Consider the following 17,500-nt stretch of genomic DNA (forward strand, 5'->3'; position numbering starts at 1 on the left):
GCAAATCACCTGGGAAAATGGGTAAAATTATGATATTTCTCTACTATGCATTATTGATTATGGATTCCTGCATGAAATTCAGAGTAATTATTCATCTCTGTTATGCAGTATTGATTAGGGATTCCTGCATGAAAATATGAGTAATTATTGATACACAGTAAATGATTATTATAAATGAGGAAAAGCAGCAAGTAAAAGCGGTTACTCCTCCAGTTCCACCACAGAAATCGGAACGTGTTCACATTTGATGTTTTAATAACCGTATTTCAGTCTTAACTGACTGTAAATGTGCTTTTATTCACATGTGTGTTAGAAGGCTTGAGAAACTTGTTGCGTTTTGGACCAGTTGTTCCTCCCAGGGAATTCAAGTCACAATTCGCTCCCAAGTTCTTTCCGACACTTAAAGCTGAGTTGAAAAACCACCAGAGACAGAATAGGTATTTTGTTGTATATTCTCAAAGCTTTGCCAATATACATTGATTGAGACCAGTCTAACCCTAGAACATTCTATTGCGCCTCCCAAAATGGTCTGTCTTCCCGATCCCACCACCCTCTCTCTCGTCCCATCTCTGTAGACAAAACAAAATGCTAGTCTAAACACATTCCAAAGAACTCAAGGTTATCACACATAGTATACTTGCTGACAGAGCATCAAGAGAAGAAATGGAAAACACGAGCTGTTTTCAAATATGACAAAGAAATGGAAGAAGTACAACTTACATTCGGATATACAGGTAAAAGCCAGTAAATTAGAATATTTTGAAAAACTTGATTTATTTCAGTAATTGCATTCAAAAGGTGTAACTTGTACATTATATTTATTCATTGCACACAGACTGATGCATTCAAATGTTTATTTCATTTAATTTTGATGATTTGAAGTGGCAACAAATGAAAATCCAAAATTCCGTGTGTCACAAAATTAGAATATTACTTAAGGCTAATACAAAAAAGGGATTTTTAGAAATGTTGGCCAACTGAAAAGTATGAAAATGAAAAATATGAGCATGTACAATACTCAATACTTGGTTGGAGCTCCTTTTGCCTCAATTACTGCGTTAATGCGGCGTGGCATGGAGTCGATGAGTTTCTGGCACTGCTCAGGTGTTATGAGAGCCCAGGTTGCTCTGATAGTGGCCTTCAACTCTTCTGCGTTTTTGGGTCTGGCATTCTGCATCTTCCTTTTCACAATACCCCACAGATTTTCTATGGGGCTAAGGTCAGGGGAGTTGGCGGGCCAATTTAGAACAGAAATACCATGGTCCGTAAACCAGGCACGGGTAGATTTTGCGCTGTGTGCAGGCGCCAAGTCCTGTTGGAACTTGAAATCTCCATCTCCATAGAGCAGGTCAGCAGCAGGAAGCATGAAGTGCTCTAAAACTTGCTGGTAGACGGCTGCGTTGACCCTGGATCTCAGGAAACAGAGTGGACCGACACCAGCAGATGACATGGCACCCCAAACCATCACTGATGGTGGAAACTTTACACTAGACTTCAGGCAACGTGGATCCTGTGCCTCTCCTGTCTTCCTCCAGACTCTGGGACCTCGATTTCCAAAGGAAATGCAAAATTTGCATGGTTGGGTGATGGTTTGGGGTGCCATGTCATCTGCTGGTGTCGGTCCACTCTGTTTCCTGAGATCCAGGGTCAACGCAGCCGTCTACCAGCAAGTTTTAGAGCACTTCATGCTTCCTGCTGCTGACCTGCTCTATGGAGATGGAGATTTCAAGTTCCAACAGGACTTGGCGCCTGCACACAGCGCAAAATCTACCCGTGCCTGGTTTACGGACCATGGTATTTCTGTTCTAAATTGGCCCGCCAACTCCCCTGACCTTAGCCCCATAGGAAATCTGTGGGGTATTGTGAAAAGGAAGATGCAGAATGCCAGACCCAAAAACGCAGAAGAGTTGAAGGCCACTATCAGAGCAACCTGGGCTCTCATAACACCTGAGCAGTGCCAGAAACTCATCGACTCCATGCCACGCCGCATTAACGCAGTAATTGAGGCAAAAGGAGCTCCAACCAAGTATTGAGTATTGTACATGCTCATATTTTTCATTTTCATACTTTTCAGTTGGCCAACATTTCTAAAAATCCCTTTTTTGTATTAGCCTTAAGTAATATTCTAATTTTGTGACACACGGAATTTTGGATTTTCATTTGTTGCCACTTCAAATCATCAAAATTAAATGAAATAAACATTTGAATGCATCAGTCTGTGTGCAATGAATAAATATAATGTACAAGTTACACCTTTTGAATGCAATTACTGAAATAAATCAAGTTTTTCAAAATATTCTAATTTACTGGCTTTTACCTGTATCTAAATATCTGCCTCCGACAATTCCCCCTTCAGATCTTCTAAAAAGATCTTTATCACTAGTGCAACACTTCTAAAATACGCCCCTCTTTGAGCAAGCTAGTAAAAAATTAAAAGCATAGTTACATGGGAGATAAACGGATGGAATTGTTGGAGGCAGATATCCGAATTTAAGTTGTAATTCCGACAAACTCCAGAAGATGCGAGGTCAGAAAGTGTTATCCCGGAGGCTGATGGTTAAGAAAAGCTTCCGACTGAGCTGCTTTCCTGCGTTGTGTGCTGCAGGGACGAAGGAGAGCAGGACGGGGACGCTGGCGACGTGGAGGCCAGCAATCATTCTGCCGCCTTGTTGTCCCGCAGCTCCGCGGTCTCCGGGAAGCTGGCGCCACCTTTACCGCCGCACTCCGGCCTGGAACTGGACAAACGAGGTGAAGCGCTGATAACGGAACGGTAGATGCAGCTTGGAATATTTGACCAAAAGATAGCAGCCTCAATCGTACATACTTGGATTCTTTTGTTAAAAAAGCTTTGATGACGTGACATTACTCAAACCAAGAACAATGGTAGGTATGAAAACGGTCTGGAATGGACTTAGGCCATACTTGCCAACCTTGAGACCTCTGATTTCGGGAGGTGGGGGTTGGGGGGCGTGGTTAAGATATAGATATATATATATATATATATATATATATGTATGTGTGGGGAAAAAAATCACAAGACTATTTCATCTCTACAGGCCTGTTTCATGAGGGGGGGTTCCCTCAATCATCAGGAGATTTTAATGGGAGCATTCGCATACCATGGTTTATATAGGGCACAGAGTGGGTGGGTACAGGCTGGCGTAGGGGCGTGGTGATTGGCTCATGTGTTACCTAGGAGGTGTTTCCGTCTGTGGCGGCATGCTGTTACAATTTCGCTGCGCTTGTTGAGGGATGACAGGTCTGGACGGTAAATAATAAACAGTTTCTCTTTCAAGCATAGGTTGCATCTTTTATTACCACTATTGTAAGGTGTGCTGGATGCAAGAATTTGCCATGTTATTGAATATTCAACATTATTGTCTTTGAGGTCCCAAATGTGTTTGCTGAGTTCTGTGGTATTCCGCAGGTTTTGGTTCCTGAAAGAAGCCTTGTGATTGTTCCATCTGGTTTTGAACTCTCCCTCGGTTAATCCTACATATGTGTCGGATGTGTTAATGTCCTTGCGTGTTACCTTAGATTGGTAGACAACTGATGTTTGTAAGCACCCCCCGTTGAGAGGGCAATCAGGTTTCTTTCGACAGTTGCAGCCTTTGTTGGTTTTGGAGTCGCTCTGTCCGGGGACCACAGAACTCAGCAAACACATTTGGGACCTCAAAGACAATAATGTTGAATATTCAATAACATGGCAAATTCTTGCATCCAGCACACCTTACAATAGTGGTAATAAAAGATGCAACCTATGCTTGAAAGAGAAACTGTTTATTATTTACCGTCCAGACCTGTCATCCCTCAACAAGCGCAGCGAAATTGTAACAGCATGCCGCCACAGACGGAAACACCTCCTAGGTAACACATGAGCCAATCACCACGCCCCTACGCCAGCCTGTACCCACCCACTCTGTGCCCTATATAAACCATGGTATGTGAATGCTCCCATTAAAATCTCCTGATGATTGAGGGAACCCCCCCTCATGAAACAGGCCTGTAGAGATGAAATAGTCTTGTGATTTTTTTTCCCACACATACATATATTGCGCTCTACTACGGTATCGAGCACTATTTTTTGGATAACCTTATTAAGACATATATATATATATATATAAGAAATACTTGACTTTCAGTGAATTCTAGCTATATATATATATATATATATATATATATATATATATATATACACATATATATTTTATTATATATATATAAATAAATTAAATTTCAGTGTTCATTTATTTACACATAAACACACACATAACACTCCTCTACTCATTGTTGAGTTAAGGTTTGAATTGTCCATCCTTGTTCTATTCTCTGTCACTATTTCAGAACACACACATCATACAAATATACATTATAAAATCAATAAGAAAAAGGGAGCTCTAATTTGGTAGTCTGAATTAGGATCAGAAGTTCCTATATAAACATTGCGTACTCACGTCGGCCATTTTGTATTAATTACTGCAGCTGTGCACTGGATTCATTCACAAATACAAACTACAATTCACAAAAACTTTAGAGTTAGGCTCCACCATCAGAATGTGTACTTAAACTTATAAAGATCACATGGATATTATTCAGTGAGTTGATTCACCAAAACTAACCTGTTTATACAGGAGGAAAAAAGCACACAGGACGTTTCAATTGTTCACAGACTGGTCGCGCTCATCAGAATGACAAGACACTTCCGGTCTGCAGGTGATAGCATTCAATTGGGAAGAAACGCCCTACTGCCCCCTACTGACCAATGTGAATACTGATAAATGTGTAATGACAGCTCCAAAAACGAATTCAAACCACAAAATAAACTAAATAAATCAACACAAAAAATGTGACACATTATGGGTGGGTCACATGTGCATGTACAACAGGCTGTCAACACGTCACTCAGGTCCGCATGGAGCTGGAGGGGGCGTGGCCTCCAGCTCCGCCTGAATTTCGGGAGATTTTTCGGGAGAAAATTTGTCCCGGGAGGTTTTCGGGAGAGGCGCTGAATTTCGGGAGTCTCCCGGAAAATCCGGGAGGGTTGGCAAGTATGACTTAGGCTGTCTTGAAGTTGAAATTGTTTTTTGGGGACACCTAATGGCCACAAAAATTTGCTAAATTAAGCTCATGCGTTTGTTTCTGGATACTTTCTAATACCTTTCTGCCTCGGAGACTTTGTATGTGTAAGTAATATGCAACTATAACTATTTGATACTTGTTTATGTTGACAAATGTCAAGTTTTATACTTCAATATTGTTCAATGACAGTCATTTATAACAGCTTAGCTGTTGTGTAGCTGCTAGCTCTGAGAAGCCTACAGTGTTTACCTTTTTGTAAATGGCTCAAATAGAAGAAAAGACCAACTTTGTGTACTTATTGGAGGTCCTTTAGATGTTAACTGGCTTGGCACAAGAAAACACGCTGCAGGACGACTTCTATCGGAGCACTTAGCGTAATTTCCGGACTATAAGGCGCACCGGCATATAAGCCGCACCTAGTGATGGGTTGATGAGGCGTCATGAAGCGTTTCGACACATTGCAAAACTGTATTGATACTGTGTCGATACTGTGTCACTAAATACTGACATCTGCTGGACATTAAAAATCCCTACAGGCAACCTATGGACCGACTCAACTGACACTGATTTGATGCCCTAGTACAGGGGTCACCAACCTTTTTGAAACCAAAAACTACTTCTTGGGTACTGATTAATGCGAAGGGCTACCAGTTTGATACACACTTAAATCAATAAATATATTGTCATTTGTAAGTTACACGTAAGTGTGATTTAAACAAGAATAGCTAAATAAATACATTTATATATATAAAAAAATGGGTATTTCTGTCTGTCATTCCGTCGTACATTTTTTTTTTCCTTTTACGGAAGGTTTTTTGTAAAGAATAAATGATGAAAAAAACACTTAATTGAACGGTTTAAAAGAGGAGAAAACACGAAAAAAATTAAAATAAAATTTTGAAACATAGTTTATCTTCAATTTCGACTCTTTAAAATTCAAAATTCAACCGACAAAAAGAAGAGAAAAACTAGCTCATTTGAATCTTTTTGAAAAAATTAAAAAAAGAATTTATGGAACATCATTAGTAATTTTTCCTGATTAAGATACATTTTAGAATTTTGATGACATGTTTTAAATTGGTTAAAATCCAATCTGCACTTTGTTAGAATATTTAACAAATTGGACCAAGCTATATTTCTAACAAAGACAAATCAGTATTTCTTCTAGATTTTCCAGAACAAAAATTTTAAAAGAAATTCAAAATACTTTGAAATAAGATTTAAATTTGATTCTACAGATTTTCTAGATTTGCCAGAATAATTGTTTTGAATTTTAATCATAGTAAGTTTGAAGAAATATTTCACAAATATTCTTCGTCGAAAAACCAGAAGCTAAAATATTTATTATTCTTTACAATAAAAGATAAATTTACTTAACATTGATTTAAATTGTCAGGAAAGAAGAGGAAGAAATTTAAAAGGTGAAAAGGTATATTTGTTTAAAAATCCTAAAATCATTTTTAAGGTTGTATTTTTTCTCTAAAATTGTATTTCTAAAAGTAATAAGAAGCAAAGTAAAAAAAATAAATGAATTCATTTAAACAAGTGAAGACCCATCCATCCATCCATTTTCTACCGCTTATTCCAAGTGAAGACCAAGTCTTTAAAATATTTTCTTGGATTTCCAAATTCTATTTGAGTTTTGTCTCTTTTAGAATTAAAAAATGTGGAGCAAAGCGAGACCAGCTTGCTAGTAAATAAATACAATTTAAAAAATAGAGGCAGCTCACTGGTAAGTGCTGCTCTTTGAGCTATTTTTAGAACAGGCCAGCGGGCGACTGATCTGGTCCTTACGGGCTACCTGGTGACCGCGGGCACCGCGTTGGTGACCCCTGCCCTAGTATATACAATAATATAAACCAAGTCATTGTATTTCATTTAGGATTATTTCATATCTTCATTTAAATAAAATATATTTTTATCTTTTTTAGATACAGTCAATAAATAATGTGAACATGTATCATAACATGGAAATCTAAGAGAACGTGTTGTGGATGATTGTGGACTGGGAATTTTATTAATTAAATTTTTTTACACATTTTTATTTTTTTTAAAAAGGAAAGGCCATGTAACACAGTGGTGAACATGCCTTTTTTGCTCTCTCGCAACGGAGAGGACAACTTAAGCTGTACATCGAGCAAGAATGGGAAAGAATTCCACCCGAAAAGATTCAAAACTTGGTCTCCTCAGTTCCCAAACCTTTACTGAGTGTTGTTAAAAGGAAAGGCCATGTAACACAGTGGTGAACATGCCTTTTTTGCTCTCTCGCAACGGAGAGGGCAATTTAAGCTGTACATCGAGCAAGAATGGGAAAGAATTCCACCCGAAAAGATTCAAAACTTGGTCTCCTCAATTCCCAAACATTTACTGAGTGTTGTTAAAAGGAAAGGCCATGTAACACAGTGGTGAACATGCCTTTTTTGCTCTCTCGCAACGGAGAGGACAACTTAAGCTGTACATCGAGCAAGAATGGGAAAGAATTCCACCCGAAAAGATTCAAAACTTGGTCTCCTCAGTTCCCAAACCTTTACTGAGTGTTGTTAAAAGGAAAGGCCATGTAACACAGTGGTGAACATGCCTTTTTTGCTCTCTCGCAACGGAGAGGACAACTTAAGCTGTACATCGAGCAAGAATGGGAAAGAATTCCACCCGAAAAGATTCAAAACTTGGTCTCCTCAATTCCCAAACCTTTACTGAGTGTTGTTAAAAGGAAAGGCCATGTAACACAGTGGTGAACATGCCTTTTTTGCTCTCTCGCAACGGAGAGGACAACTTAAGCTGTACATCGAGCAAGAATGGGAAAGAATTCCACCCGAAAAGATTCAAAACTTGGTCTCCTCAGTTCCCAAACCTTTACTGAGTGTTGTTAAAAGGAAAGGCCATGTAACACAGTGGTGAACATGCCTTTTTTGCTCTCTCGCAACGGAGAGGACAATTTAAGCTGTACATCGAGCAAGAATGGGAAAGAATTCCACCCGAAAAGATTCAAAACTTGGTCTCCTCAGTTCCCAAACCTTTACTGAGTGTTGTTAAAAGGAAAGGCCATGTAACACAGTGGTGAACATGCCTTTTTTGCTCTCTCGCAACGGAGAGGACAACTTAAGCTGTACATCGAGCAAGAATGGGAAAGAATTCCACCCGAAAAGATTCAAAACTTGGTCTCCTCAATTCCCAAACCTTTACTGAGTGTTGTTAAAAGGAAAGGCCATGTAACACAGTGGTGAACATGCCTTTTTTGCTCTCTCGCAACGGAGAGGACAACTTAAGCTGTACATCGAGCAAGAATGGGAAAGAATTCCACCCGAAAAGATTCAAAACTTGGTCTCCTCAATTCCCAAACCTTTACTGAGTGTTGTTAAAAGGAAAGGCCATGTAACACAGTGGTGAACATGCCTTTTTTGCTCTCTCGCAACGGAGAGGACAATTTAAGCTGTACATCGAGCAAGAATGGGAAAGAATTCCACCCGAAAAGATTCAAAACTTGGTCTCCTCAGTTCCCAAACCTTTACTGAGTGTTGTTAAAAGGAAAGGCCATGTAGCACAGTGGTGAACATGCCTTTTTTGCTCTCTCGCAACGGAGAGGACAACTTAAGCTGTACATCAAGCAAGAATGGGAAAGTTTTTCCAACGTATTACATTTTAGACGATTTCTCTTCTTAGTTATTATTTCTCCGGCTGTAGAAAAGAGCCGCTCACAGGGCACAGAGGAGGCGACACAGTTGGCGTATCGGTCACGTGACCAAAACAGCTCATGATCGGTCACGTGACTTTCTAAAAGCGGTACGCGCACCGACACAGGGTTTCGCTCTATGAGCTCGACGCATGCGCCGATGCATCGGTGTTGCCGGACCCATCACTAGCCGCACCCATTACATTTGAGAAGGAAAAAATATTTGTCCATATATTAGCCGAAGCGCAGTATAAGCCGCAGATATATACTTTGTGAAATGATTTATCTACACAAAAAGATTTTTGTAAATGTTTATTTACATGCCTTAATTGTTTCCAAGTGTCCGGTGTCTGTAACACGGCAGTAAAACGGCTAATTAAACAAAACAGAAGTCATGGTCATGGACGCACTAGCTAGTGCTAGATCCACTATGGACAGGACTCTCTCACTATTATGTTAGATCCACTATGGACTGGACTCTCACTATTATGTTAGATCCACTATGGACTGGACTCTCACACTATTATGTTAGATCCACTATAGACTGGACTCTCACTATTATGTTAGATCCACTATGGACTGGACTCTCACACTATTATGTTAGATCCACTATGGACTGGACTCTCACACTATTATGTTAGATCCACTATGGACTGGACTCTCACACTATTATGTTAGATCCACTATGGACTGGACTCTCACAATATTATGTTAGATTCAATGTGGACTGGACTCTCACACTATTATGTTAGATCCACTATGGACTGGACACTCACTATTATGTTAGATCCACTATGGACTGGACTCTCACTATTATGTTAGATCCACTATGGACTGGACTCTCACACTATTATGTTAGATCCACTATGGACTGGACTCTCACACTATTATGTTAGATCCACTATGGACTGGACTCTCACACTATTATGTTAGATCCACTATGGACTGGACTCTCACACTATTATGTTAGATCCACTATGGACTGGACTCTTACTATTATGTTAAATCCACTATGGACTGGACTCTCACTATTATGTTAGATCCACTATGGACTGGACTCACACTATTATGTTAGATCCACTATGGACTGGACTCTCACAATATTATGTTAGATCCACTATGGACTGGACTCTCACACTATTATGTTAGATCCACTATGGACTGGACTCTCACACTATTATGTTAGATCCACTATGGACTGGACTCGCTCCAATCAGCTAAACAGACTCAATAACTCCACGGTGACGTTTTGGTGAATTTACTGAGGAATTTGTGAAAATGAAGCAATACAAAAAATAATTGCAACAATACTAGTCCAGACACTCGGAAAAGTGTTAGCATGTTAGCTAATGCTTGCGATGCTAGCTTCATTATATTACGATAGCACGTACAAATATGCATGAAAACACTACACATAGGACGATTTAGTGCGTATGAATTGTTTTAGTTCTATTGTAAAACTTACAAACGTTGCTTGACTGAAGAGTCCATACGAGTAGAAACGCTATAGACGGCTATAAGACAGTGAAAAATGAAATATATTTATATAGCGCTTTTCTCTAGAGACTCGAAGCGCTTTCCATAGTGAACGCCATTATCTACACCTTAAAGCTACATTAAAACCAGTGTGGGTGGCACTGGGAGCAGGTGGGTGAAGTGCCTTGCTCAAAGACACAACAATGACTAGGATCGAACCTGGTACCCTGGTACCCTGGTACGCTCTACCAAGCGAGCCACGCCGCCCCAAGTGCACTTGAAAGAGAGAGATACCTGTCGTGTCTTTTCCTCTCTGTCAAGTAAGTCTGCTCTGGCATCCTTTTCCCATCCATCCATCCATCCATCCATCTTCTTCCGCTTATCCGAGGTCGGGTCGCGGGGGCAGCAGCCTAAGCAGGGAAGCCCAGACTTCCCTCTCCCCAGCCACTTCGTCCAGCTCCTCCCGGGGGATCCCGAGGCGTTCCCAGGCCAGCCGGGAGACATAGTCTTCCCAACGTGTCCTGGGTCTTCCTCGTGGCCTCCTACCGGTCGGACGTGCCCTAAACAACTCCCTAGGGAGGCGCTCGGGTGGCATCCTGACTAGATGCCCGAACCACCTCATCTGGCTCCTCTCCATGTGGAGGAGCAGCGGCTTTACTTTGAGCTCCCCCCGGATGACAGAGCTTCTCACCCTATCTCTAAGGGAGAGCCCCGCCACCCGGCGGAGGAAACTCATTTCGGCCGCTTGTACCCGTGATCTTGTCCTTTCGGTCATAACCCAAAGCTCATGACCATAGGTGAGGATGGGAACGTAGATCGACCGGTATATTGAGAGCTTTGCCTTCCGGCTCAGCTCCTTCTTCACCACAACGGATCGATACAGCGTCCGCATTTCTGAAGACGCCGCACCGATCCGCCTGTCGATCTCACGATCCACTCTTCCCTCACTCGTGAACAAAACTCCGAGGTACTTGAACTCCTCCACTTGGGGCAAGATCTCCTCCCCAACCCGGAGATGGCACTCCACCCTTTTCCGGGCGAGAACCATGGACTCGGACTTGGAGGTGCTGATTCTCATCCCAGTGGCTTCACACTCAGCTGCGAACCGATCCAGTGAGAGCTGAAGATCCTGGCTAGATGAAGCCATCAGGACCACATCATCTGCAAAAAGCAGAGACCTAATCCTGCAGCCACCAAACCAGATCCCCTCAACGCCTTGACTGCGCCTAGAAATTCTGTCCATAAAAGTTATGAACAGAATGGGTGACAAAGGGCAGCCTTGGCGGAGTCCAACCCTCACCGGAAACGTGTCCGACTTACTGCCGGCAATGCGAACCAAGCTCTGACACTGATTATACAGGGAGCGGACCGCCACAATCAGACAGTCCGAAACCCCATATTCTCTGAGCACTCCCCACAGGACTTCCCGAGGGACACGGTCGAATGCCTTCTCCAAGTCCACAAAGCACATGTAGACTGGTTGGGCAAACTCCCATGCACCCTCAAGAACCCTGCCGAGAGTATAGAGCTGGTCCACAGTTCCACGACCAGGACGAAAACCACACTGTTCCTCCTGAATCCGAGGTTCGACTATCCGGCGTAGCCTCCTCTCCAGTACACCTGAATAGACCTTACCGGGATGGCTGAGGAGTGTGATCCCACGATAGTTAGAACACACCCTCCGGTTCCCCTTCTTAAAGAGAGGAACCACCACCCCGGTCTGCCAATCCAAAGGTACTGCCCCCGATGTCCACGCGATGCTGCAGAGTCTTGTCAACCAAGACAGCCCCACAACATCCAGAGCCTTAAGGAACTCCGGGCGGATCTCATCCACCCCCGGGGCCTTGCCACCGAGGAGCTTTTTAACTACCTCAGCAACCTCAGCCCCAGAAATAAGAGAGCCCACCACAGATTCCCCAGGCACTGCTTCCTCATAGGAAGACGTGTTGGTGGGATTGAGGAGGTCTTCGAAGTATTCCCTCCACCGATCCACAACTTCCGCAGTCGAGGTCAGCAGAACACCGTCCTCACCATACACGGTGTTGGTAGTGCACTGCTTCCCCTTCCTGAGGCGGCGGATGGTGGTCCAGAATCGCTTCGAAGCCGTCCGGAAGTCGTTTTCCATGGCTTCCCCGAACTCCTCCCATGTCCGAGTTTTTGCCTCCGCGACCGCTGAAGCCGCACACCGCTTGGCCTGTCGGTACCTGTCCGCTGCCTCAGGAGTCCCATGAGCCAAAAGAACCCGATAGGACTCCTTCTTCAGCTTGACGTCATCCCTCACCGCCGGTGTCCACCAACGGGTTCTAGGATTACCGCCACGACAGGCACCAACTACCTTGCGGCCACAGCTCCAATCAGCCGCCTCGACAATAGAGGTGCGGAACATGGTCCACTCGGACTCAATGTCCAGCACCTCCCTCGTGACATGTTCAAAGTTCTTCCGGAGGTGGGAATTGAAACTCTCTCTGACAGGAGACTCTGCCAGACGTTCCCAGCAAACCCTCACAATGCGTTTGGGCCTGCCAGGTCTGTCCGGCATCCTCCCCCACCATCGCAGCCAACTCACCACCAGGTGGTGATCGGTAGAAAGCTCCGCCCCTCTCTTCACCCGAGTGTCCAAAACATGAGGCCGCAAATCCGATGACACAACTACAAAGTCGATCATAGAACTGCGGCCTAGGGTGTCCTGGTGCCAAGTGCACATATGGACACCCTTATGCTTGAACATGGTGTTCATTATGGACAATCCGTGACGGGCACAAAAGTCCAATAACAAAACACCACTTGGGTTCAGATCCGGGCGGCCATTCTTCCCAATCACGCCTCTCCAGGTTTCACTGTCGTTGCCAATATGAGCGTTGAAGTCCCCCAGTAGAACGAGGGAACCACCCGGGGGAGCACTCTCAAGTACTCCCTCGAGTGAATCCAAAAAGGGTGGGTACTCTGAGCTGCTGTTTGGCGCGTAAGCGCAAACAACAGTCAGGACCCGTCCCCCCACCCGAAGGCGGAGGGAAGCTACCCTCTCGTCCACCGGGTTGAACTCCAACATGCAGGCTCTGAGCCGGGGGGCAACAAGAATTGCCACCCCAGCCCGTCGCCTCTCACTGCTGGCAACGCCAGAGTGGAAGAGAGTCCAGCCCCTCTCGAGAGAACTGGTTCCAGAGTCCTTGCTGTGCGTCGAGGTGAGTCCGACTATATCCAACCGGAACTTCTCTACCTCGCGCACTAGCTCAGGCTCCTTCCCCCCCAGCGAGGTGACGTTCCACGTCCCAAGAGCTAGCTTCTGTAGCCGAGGATCGGACCGCCAAGTGCCCTGCCTTCGGCTACCGCCCAGCTCACATTGCACCCGACCTCTATGGCCCCTGCTATGGGTGGTGAGCCCATTGGAGGGGGGACCCACGTTGCCTCTTCGGGCTGTGCCCGGCCGGGCCCCATGGGGACAGGCCCGGCCACCAGGCGCTCGCCATCGTGCCCCAACTCCGGGCCTGGCTCCGGAGGGGGGCCCCGGTGACCCGCGTCCGGGCGAGGGAAATCTGAGTCTCGGTTCTTGCATTTCCATAGAAGTCTTCGAGCTGCTCTTTGTCTGATCCCTCACCTAGGACCTGTTTGTCTTGGGAGACCCTACCAGGGGGCATGGAAGCCCCCGGACAACATAGCTCCTAGGATCATTGGGACACGCAAACTCCTCTACCACGTTAAGGTGGCAGCTCAGAGAGGAGATGGGTGTCTCTTCATTCTAATTTTTTATTAATTAATTAATTTAATTATTTTTTATTTTTTATTTTACTTTACAGCACTTGTACTTTCCCGGTTCAAAGCGCTAAACGGAAGGAAATATACGTGTTGACGTTTACCCCGCAGCACCTGCAGTAAGCGAACCGGTCCGAAAGGTGGCGCCGTAGCACAAACAATAACACAACTTTTCAGTGTCTGCTTGTAATGAATGGAAACTATTTAAGCAGTAGAAAACTGGATGGGTGGATTTGTTGAACACAAAACATTATCATGGCTGTCAGCAAAGAAAAATCCATATATTGTCCGCGCCGTTTTATAAGCCGCAGGGTCAAAAGCGCAGGGAAAAAAGTAGCATATTGGACATTTTACATGCAAGTCATCATTTTTTTTCTGATATCAAACCGATATCAATATCAGATCGGAAGAAAGTAATTGTCTGCTTTGTGTGTCAGCCACATTTTCATTTGCACATGACTTATATTTCCTATGTTACATTTTTATTTGGGTCACGTGGTTTATCTCCTAAGTTTTGAATCATCTTCTGTTCTCAATCGTGTTTTGCATTTGTTCCCTTCAGTCATGTGTCTTGTTTTTATGTGTGTGTGTGTGCATGCATGCATGGTTCCCACCTTTTCCACACGGCGCTCCAGAGAAGGAGGGTCGACCTCGGCGCAGAAGGACTCCCCGCTTTCACTTAAAGCCGTGTTAAGGTTGCACCTGCAGGTAAAGAAAGAGGCAGTGGAATAGCATTCACTCATTCATTCCATTCTTTCTTGTTTCCCTTTATGTTATTTAGCTAAATCAGCTGTTTTCTATTACTTCACCCATTTTAGTTGATCTTTTTAAGCTGCAATCTGAGCTGAATTGTAGAGAATCTGACTAATTACAGGTAAAAGCCAGTAAATTAGAATATTTTGAAAAACTTGATTTATTTCAGTAATTGCATTCAAAAGGTGTAACTTGTACATTATATTTATTCATTGCACACAGACTGATGCATTCAAATTAAGGCTGAAACGACGCGTCGACGTCATCGGTTACGTAAATACGTCGACGCCGTTTTTGTGCGTCGGCGCGTCGCATATTTACGTCACACTACTTTACTGTCATGGCGGAGCGCAAAGCAGACGATGCGAGCGAGGGGGAAAAAAGCACGCCAAAAGTCGTCAAAAGTGTGGGAGTATTTCAATAAACGGCCTAATAATGTTGTTGTATGCACACTGTGTCGAGCGGAAATGGCCTATCATAGCAGCACAACGGCTATGAACGAACATTTGAAAAGAAAACCCCCGACAGCGTTCTTGCCATCACCATCAACAAGTCAATCGTCCGCGTGCGTATACGTTGTCATTATTACACAAAAACATGAATGTGTCATTTGTATCTGCGTTGTAAATTCATAAACTAAAGCACCGTTTCGCTCTGAGAGGCGCGTTTGGCGTGCCTGTTCAGTGTTTACAAAGACGCGCTCCTCTTTAACGCTGTGGAGAGGCGGCGGCGGCGAGCGAGCGGCGAGGCGGGGCGCGCCAGGAGCGACGCCGCAAACGTGCCCAGGTGCGCGATCCGCGCAGTTGGAAGAGAAAAGACTTTGTGTAAAATTAAAAGATTGTAAACCCGGCAAAGCCGTCTGGCGTTCAGTCTGTCGGTCCTGAAAGAACCCCACGGCACAAGACGTGTCACAAACGCTAACGTTAATTAGTTGTGCAAATACCTTTTACAACATTAACAGTTACATATACTATGTACAAACCAACAATTAACTTTCACTTTAATCATACTATCATGGTTGTGTTATTAAGCAAAATAAGCAATACTTTTACTTTTGTTGAAATGTTTACACTGTACACTTTTTTGTATTGGATGTTTAGCTTTATTTTTGCACATTTTAGCAAATAAGCAATACTTTTACTTTTGTTGAAATGTTTACACTTGTTACAGAATATTTCCGTTTTGCACTTTTTTGTATTGGATGTTTATCTTTATTTTTGCACATTTTAAAGCAAAATAAGCAATACTTTTACTTTTGAAATGCTTATACTATTCCAGAATATTAAGATTTGCACTGGATGTTTACTTTTATATTTGCACATTAAAAAGCAAATAAGCTACTTTTAATTTTGTTAAATGTTAAAAGTTTTAAATGTTTACATTGTTACAGAATATTTTGTCATGTTGTTGTCAATGTTGACTGACTAGTGGCCATACTTTTTTTTTTGTAAATAAAAGCCATGCCTTTTGAAAAAACTGGCCTACATTTATTTTTTCCTCTTCATTTTAAATAAAAAAAAAAATCGGTAAAAGGAAAAATAATCTATAGATTAATCGAAAAAATAATCTATAGATTAACCGATTAATCGAAAAAAATAATCTATAGATTAATCGATAGAAAAATAATCGTTAGCTGCAGCCCTAATTCAAATGTTTATTTCATTTAATTTTGATGATTTGAAGTGGCAACAAATGAAAATCCAAAATTCCGTGTGTCACAAAATTAGAATATTACTTAAGGCTAATACAAAAAAGGGATTTTTAGAAATGTTGGCCAACTGAAAAGTATGAAAATGAAAAATATGAGCATGTACAATACTCAATACTTGGTTGGAGCTCCTTTTGCCTCAATTACTGCGTTAATGCGGCGTGGCATGGAGTCGATGAGTTTCTGGCACTGCTCAGGTGTTATGAGAGCCCAGGTTGCTCTGATAGTGGCCTTCAACTCTTCTGCGTTTTTGGGTCTGGCATTCTGCATCTTCCTTTTCACAATACCCCACAGATTTTCTATGGGGCTAAGGTCAGGGGAGTTGGCGGGCCAATTTAGAACAGAAATGCCATGGTCCGTAAACCAGGCACGGGTAGATTTTGCGCTGTGTGCAGGCGCCAAGTCCTGTTGGAACTTGAAATCTCCATCTCCATAGAGTAGGTCAGCAGCAGGAAGCATGAAGTGCTCTAAAACTTGCTGGTAGACGGCTGCGTTGACCCTGGATCTCAGGAAACAGAGTGGACCGACACCAGCAGATGACATGGCACCCCAAACCATCACTGATGGTGGAAACTTTACACTAGACTTCAGGCAACGTGGATCCTGTGCCTCTCCTGTCTTCCTCCAGACTCTGGGACCTCGATTTCCAAAGGAAATGCAAAATTTGCATGGTTGGGTGATGGTTTGGGGTGCCATGTCATCTGCTGGTGTCGGTCCACTCTGTTTCCTGAGATCCAGGGTCAACGCAGCAGTCTACCAGCAAGTTTTAGAGCACTTCATGCTTCCTGCTGCTGACCTGCTCTATGGAGATGGAGATTTCAAGTTCCAACAGGACTTGGCGCCTGCACACAGCGCAAAATCTACCCGTGCCTGGTTTACGGACCATGGTATTTCTGTTCTAAATTGGCCCGCCAACTCCCCTGACCTTAGCCCCATAGAAAATCTGTGGGGTATTGTGAAAAGGAAGATGCAGAATGCCAGACCCAAAAACGCAGAAGAGTTGAAGGCCACTATCAGAGCAACCTGGGCTCTCATAACACCTGAGCAGTGCCAGAAACTCATCG

At 43.4% G+C, this 17,500-nt stretch overlaps 1 protein-coding gene across 1 annotated transcript in view; it reads left to right on the forward strand.

The window, feature by feature from the left end:
* The window catches only part of mier2 (mesoderm induction early response 1, family member 2), a 60,308-nt gene that overhangs the window by 38,422 nt on the left and 4,386 nt on the right, over positions 1-17,500 (forward strand). Inside the window, exons 11-12 of the mRNA XM_061976265.2 lie at positions 2,606-2,748; positions 14,611-14,683. Of these exons, the coding sequence (XP_061832249.2) occupies positions 2,606-2,748; positions 14,611-14,669 (202 nt within the window). The 3' untranslated portion in view covers positions 14,670-14,683. The remainder of the gene's footprint in view (positions 1-2,605; positions 2,749-14,610; positions 14,684-17,500) is intronic.

Source organism: Nerophis lumbriciformis, linkage group LG14 (genome assembly GCF_033978685.3).
Source record: "Nerophis lumbriciformis linkage group LG14, RoL_Nlum_v2.1, whole genome shotgun sequence".
NCBI lineage: Eukaryota > Metazoa > Chordata > Actinopteri > Syngnathiformes > Syngnathidae > Nerophis > Nerophis lumbriciformis.